Here is a 5,682-nt window from a genome sequence, read left to right on the forward strand (position 1 = left end):
ATATATTAGTAACGTTTCATTTTAATCATGGAAAAATGTGGATTTTGGGTTACTTTTTTTTCATCCAAAAATTGGGCATTTATTAATCAGAGAAAACCAGGATACCTGATTATCACAGGCCTTTTAGCACTCCCTTGGGAAAGGACCTGAATTTGGTATCTGTGTGGCTACATCAGAATAAACTCCAGAGAAAAAGTCATCTCTTGGGTTGCAAATATTGCTCCCACTTCTGTGTTTTATCCCTGCAGTACTTACAGAATGGAAACTGAAGAGAAGAGGAAAAGTGTAAAAGGGACCTGAGATACAAGAAAACAAAATAAATAGCAGAATGAGAAATGAAAAGAGGAAAGCAAGATTTGAAGATGCATAGAAAAAAATAACCCAAAAGAACAAATGCTCTAGTCACATAGTTTAACCCCAACGCTGCAAACATCAGCACTAACAAAGGTATTCATGTGAAAAGTACTCATATCCTAATGAAGTCAAATCAAGCAAGTGGGACTAGTCTGAGTAATGCTGAGCCCTTGAAGAAATTTTTACAGAATTGGGGCTTTAGTAACCTAAGCTCTAGGAAAATGGGTTTCAATCAACTCAGTCCTTCAAAACCAAAAATCATAATGTAGGGGCATTATATACACACCTTTAAAATCCCACCTCACTGAGCATGTCTACACATGCATTAATGTGCTTTTCCTAATGCACACTAAATTTAGTACTTCTGGGCACTTTTACACTTTTACATATACTCTGGGGGTGAGAGGGGTAGTGCTTTAACTAGAGCGGCTTCAAGAGCCGTTCTAATTAAAGTGCCACCATGTCTTGTGTATCAGTGTCTCTGCACTTAAAAATGGCAGCAGCAATGCTTGTACTAAAGCTCATTTGATGAGCTTTAGATCAAGTGCCACCGCCGTCATTTGTTAAGTGCAGGGACCCACATACACAAGACAGAGGACACTGCTGGAGTGCAGCAATTGCCACAATTAATCAATTAATCAATTAATTGAGTCTGCTCTGATGCACTGGAATTCCAGCGTGCAGAGCAGCCTCCATGCTTGTGTATTGGCATCCTCCAATATGAGGTCCTAAATAAATGCATTTAGGTGATGCTTAATGTTCAGTAGCCTATTATATTGTGCATTAGCATATTAGCATAGTTTTTTATGCATCACTTTAACACACAGTAGAGTAGGCACATTAAAGTACACACATAGACGCACCCATTGTTTCATAAGAATACAGTTAGAACAGCCATTCTGTTTCAGAATTTGCACATATATCCTTTCACACTTACATAGAGCGTAGGTATCTCCCAGGGTGAAATGTAATTCAGCATGCTGGGTATGCCTACACATGTATTTACGCTGGCTTAAATATACTGCACAGAAAGTTACTGCACAGTCAGTGGGAAAAGGCCGGCATCTATACATGCAGGAATGAAAGTGCATTAACATTGTGTGTAGACTGGTTTAAGAAAAAGTTACTCCCAAGTCAGTCCACACACACAGTGTTACTGTGCAATAAGGCATATACACATATTTTACTGTGCTGTAACTAATCAGGCGTAAATTTGATACCTGTATGATGAAGGTATCAAATATATGCTCAAGTCAGTGTAAGTCACCGTATTTCCTGCACAGTACAGGTGTGCATGTGTAAACATGCACCTGTACTGAGCTATAATATTGGTTACTGCACAATAGATGTGCACGTGTAGATGCGCCTGCTGTGCACTAAGGCACTAATTAGTAAGTCCTGCATGCATAGAAACATATTTATGCACATGCTTAAAGGCTTTTTTGAATCAATGCCCAGGTGGAGATGTGTCACACTACATTTAGCTTATGAAGCAATGTGGGATTTTTCAAAATGAAAATGCTACTTTATATTTTCAAATCACTCTACAAACAAAATGCAATTGGATTTTTAATGTAGGTCTGGACAAAGGCCAAGAGAGAAGGGGAAAACAGATTTAGGCTGCTAGAACCTTTTAACTTTTAAGTGGAGCTGGTAGCAGAACCTTTTATTCAAGTAGTCCCTGGTATCCCACACTATAAAATAGCTGATTATAACTTTGTGAAACTTCAATCACTTGCACTGAAGTTTTTTCTATAATATTTCAGCCTCAGGCTGATTTTCTTTGGAATGTTTGAGCCAAAATCTGTTTATCCATTTTTAAGAATGAGAGTAGGTAAAAAATATATGTTTCTATGTCAACATCAGCCTTTTCTTTGAACAGTTCTAGAACCCACATGCTTTGACCTGAAATAAATCTGCCTTTTGCCCTCCCTCTAAAAAATCTGCTCAAATTCAGCAAGTGCAAAACCTTTGAGGGCAAAATAATGTAGGATGCACCGGCTCACTAAATGTTAGCCATTTAATCCCTATATCTATATATCTATATATTAGTGGTGTTTCATTTTAATCATGGGAAAAATGGATTTTGGGTTACTTTTTTAATTCAAAAATTGGGGATTTTATTTTCAGAGAAAACCAAGATCCCCAGAGATGAGGACCCATAAAGAGAGATCACGTGGCAGGGTACCCCAGGTGCGATAGGGGACGCTGGGACCAGCAACTGTGATGGCCCCAGCAGCCTTACCTGGGGTTTTGGTGACCTCCTGGGACTGGAGCAAGAGCAGAAAGCCTGGCCAGCAGCAGAGTGTAGCTCCAGCTGGCCAGGCTCTGGTTTTGAGTCGTGTGTGCTGCTACCGCATGCACCACCCCACTTTTTTCAGCAGGGGTTTTTTGACCCCAGGATCTCCCAGGGTTAAAAAAAAACAAAAAACCCACGCTCCAAAGTAGCAGCATTGGGAATGCCTGCATGTGCAGTGTGTGGCACTGCAGACAGGTCTGTGACAGCACATATTGCTTGTCCGCGCTCTTCTGGACACAGCCATTGACGTCAGTATACCATAGGACACTAAGGAGCTGAAGTTCACATAGTGTATTCATACCTAAGGATTCCTAGATCAGACCATACTACATAAGCAAACTAACACTGATCTTGAGGTTCTGTCTACACTGCTAATGCAGCTGTAACAAAGGCCTGTTTACATTACCATTTCTCTCCGTGAAGTTCTCTCTTCTGTCAGATTATTCTCTTTTTGCAAGATAGAAAGGACACTGTTATTTATAAGCACTACATTAATTCTCTAGCTGTAGCCAAAGCTTAAGCACACTTATTAAAGCATTATTAAGTGCTTTTGGCTTTGGCCCAATTATTACAGCAGGTCCATTTAGGACTGCAAAGTAGGACTAAATGAATTATGCTGAGGGACAGCTAGTATCAACCAGACACCAGGAAATCTTCAGCATGGTATGTATACTCTGTGGTACAGCTCTACTCTGGTAGTAATTAATATTCAGTTTGATATGTAATGATACAGTTCAATATGTACTCCATGCTATAGTCCTAGTAGTCACAAACGCTGTCCATCCTAACAAAATAGCAAGGCTGAAATATGAAGGTGAATATCCTTCTGGCTAGAACATAAATGAGGTTACTTGCTCACATACACAGGAGGAAAGAAAAGAGATAATCATGTTTTAACCCTGACTGGACTCTAAGGTCAGCACATATTCCCATCCTGTGAATATAGCACAATGGCCATGACAGTGGTGTACTGGAAATCTAGTTAAAGTTGAAGTCTTCCTGAACACTTTTCCCCAGTCAGGGACTTTCCTGCCTTTGCCCTTGTCTGGATCAGGGTTATCAGGGCTCTTCCCCCCTCTTCTCACCTGTGCATTGGCAGCTCCGGTTGAAGAACTTTAGGGGCCATCGTTCCCGATCATCCACGTTCCGTAGGGTGTAGGGGCCACTCCATGGCCTGGCATCTGCTTGCACCCCTGTGCACGATCCTCTGCCCTGGCGGGAGCCGCACACATTGCTTGGCTCTAGCCCCAAAGCTGGACAGCAGCGCTTGGCCCGCAGTGCCTCCACTGTCATACAAGCACGGGGAAACTGTGCCTCGGCCTGTGGGGGATAACAGCAGCTCAGGTAGCTCAGTACTGTCCATCTGAACCACTTTGCCCACTGCTGCAGGCAGGTCATTGCTTCTGGCCACAAGAAGCTTTCTCTGTGGTTGGCTCAGGCAGGGACTGCACAAGGTCAATGACAGGAACACAGGAGTTTCATTAACAGCCTCTCGACTCAGGGAGAACTGCAATTCTTCCTGGTTTCTTAGCACATCGGTGCCCTGACTGAAATATTTCCCTTTGCTGCTTCTTACGTTGGTATTTGCAGTGTTTAATTTAATCCTGGACTCTAATTGCCTTGAATATGGTTCAAAAGTCTTTGCTCTATAGTGCTTGCCAAGCAGCCAAGGCTTGAGGGGATTTATATAGAGGTTGGGAGAAGCCCTCATTAGAAGGATTAACACTGTACAAATCCTCGTGTTTAGCACATGACATTGAGGGTAAAAAAGAGACCAGTGAGAAGAAGGGAAATGAGTTCTGAAGAGTAGTGGCGTTCTGTCAAGAGGGTGAATGCCTTGGATTTATTTCTGTCTTGTCCATCTCGTGCTTTGTGAACCAGTTGGCATTACATGTAAGAAACGATAGATGGAGGGTTTGAGGGTTTGGGGAAAGCCCTGTCATGTTTTTTTTTAATTATCACCCTTAAACAAATTTAAAGTGGGAAAAAATCCTTCAGTTTTTAAATGTTCATTCACTGAAGGGTGACACTGTCACTGAGGCATCAGTTTGAAAAATCAGGGAAAGGTAAAAAACAAAGGCTTACCATACTCATGCCTTTAACAAACATAACAAAGCCACTAATGACACTCACATCAAGAGTTACGCCTGTTCATATAATGACTGAAGAGTAGCCAAGGCTTGCACGGTGATTCTTAAAGGTGAGCAGTCGAGAACAACTCAATTCTTCTATTCTCTTCACAGGCATGCTAAACCTTGCTTGTCCAACATACAGCCCGTGGGCCGCCATGCCGGAAGGGAAAAGGTTCCCAGACACAGCCTGCAGCGAGCAGTGCCCCACAGCAGGGCCCGGGCACACACACACTCCCTGGTGCCCAAACAACTTACCAGGCATCCTTGAAAGCAGGTGGAGGTGGCAGCACAGTGCCAGGGCTGGGGCTCGGTGGCGGAGCCACGCAGGGCCATGGCGGGAGTGGGGGGCAGTGCAGGCGCACACAGCCACTGGGGCAGTGAGGCAGTCAGCAGCAGAGTGGAGGGTGTCTTTCCCATACATCCCGGGGAGGCTGCGGCTGGGAGGATGAAGAGGAGCCCGGACTGGGGTTCCCACGCGTGGCAGCAGCTGTCCCTGCCCCGCTCCACTGTGTGCCCAGGTGAGCCGCAAGTCTCTCTCACAGCCTCTCAGTTGCACTGAGGAACTCCCACTCCCTCCTCCCTCCCCACGTGGCCACCCCCTGCAAGGCAACGAGTGACAGAGGCTGCAAAGCGTCATGCAGGTGTCTCCTGACACATCCCTCCACCTTTGATTAGTTTCCACTCTGGCTGATATCTTTTCCACAGTTGATCTGTCGACTTGCATTATGCTTCTTTCATTATGCATTATGCAAAAGTGTTTATTTTAGTCAAGTGTTTGGTGTTATTTCATTGTTGCTTTTATCTTATTTTTATTTTGGATTTTAAACCACATTTCCAGACCCATTTCATTGTCACTTCCTGCAACTTCATTGGTGTCAAAGGTCATGTGACATCACT

General features: G+C 43.6%; 1 protein-coding gene across 1 annotated transcript in view; it reads right to left on the reverse strand.

Moving 5' to 3' along the window:
- DCT (dopachrome tautomerase) overlaps window positions 1-4,285 on the reverse strand; it is a 65,550-nt gene extending 61,265 nt beyond the window's left edge. Inside the window, exon 1 of the mRNA XM_019525640.1 lies at window positions 3,739-4,285. Coding sequence (XP_019381185.1) covers window positions 3,739-4,051 — 313 coding nt within the window. The 5' untranslated portion in view covers window positions 4,052-4,285. The remainder of the gene's footprint in view (window positions 1-3,738) is intronic.
- Between the last annotated feature and the right edge of the window lie 1,397 nt (window positions 4,286-5,682).

Source organism: Gavialis gangeticus, unplaced genomic scaffold (genome assembly GCF_001723915.1).
Source record: "Gavialis gangeticus isolate Ggan-Ray unplaced genomic scaffold, GavGan_comp1, whole genome shotgun sequence".
NCBI lineage: Eukaryota > Metazoa > Chordata > Crocodylia > Gavialidae > Gavialis > Gavialis gangeticus.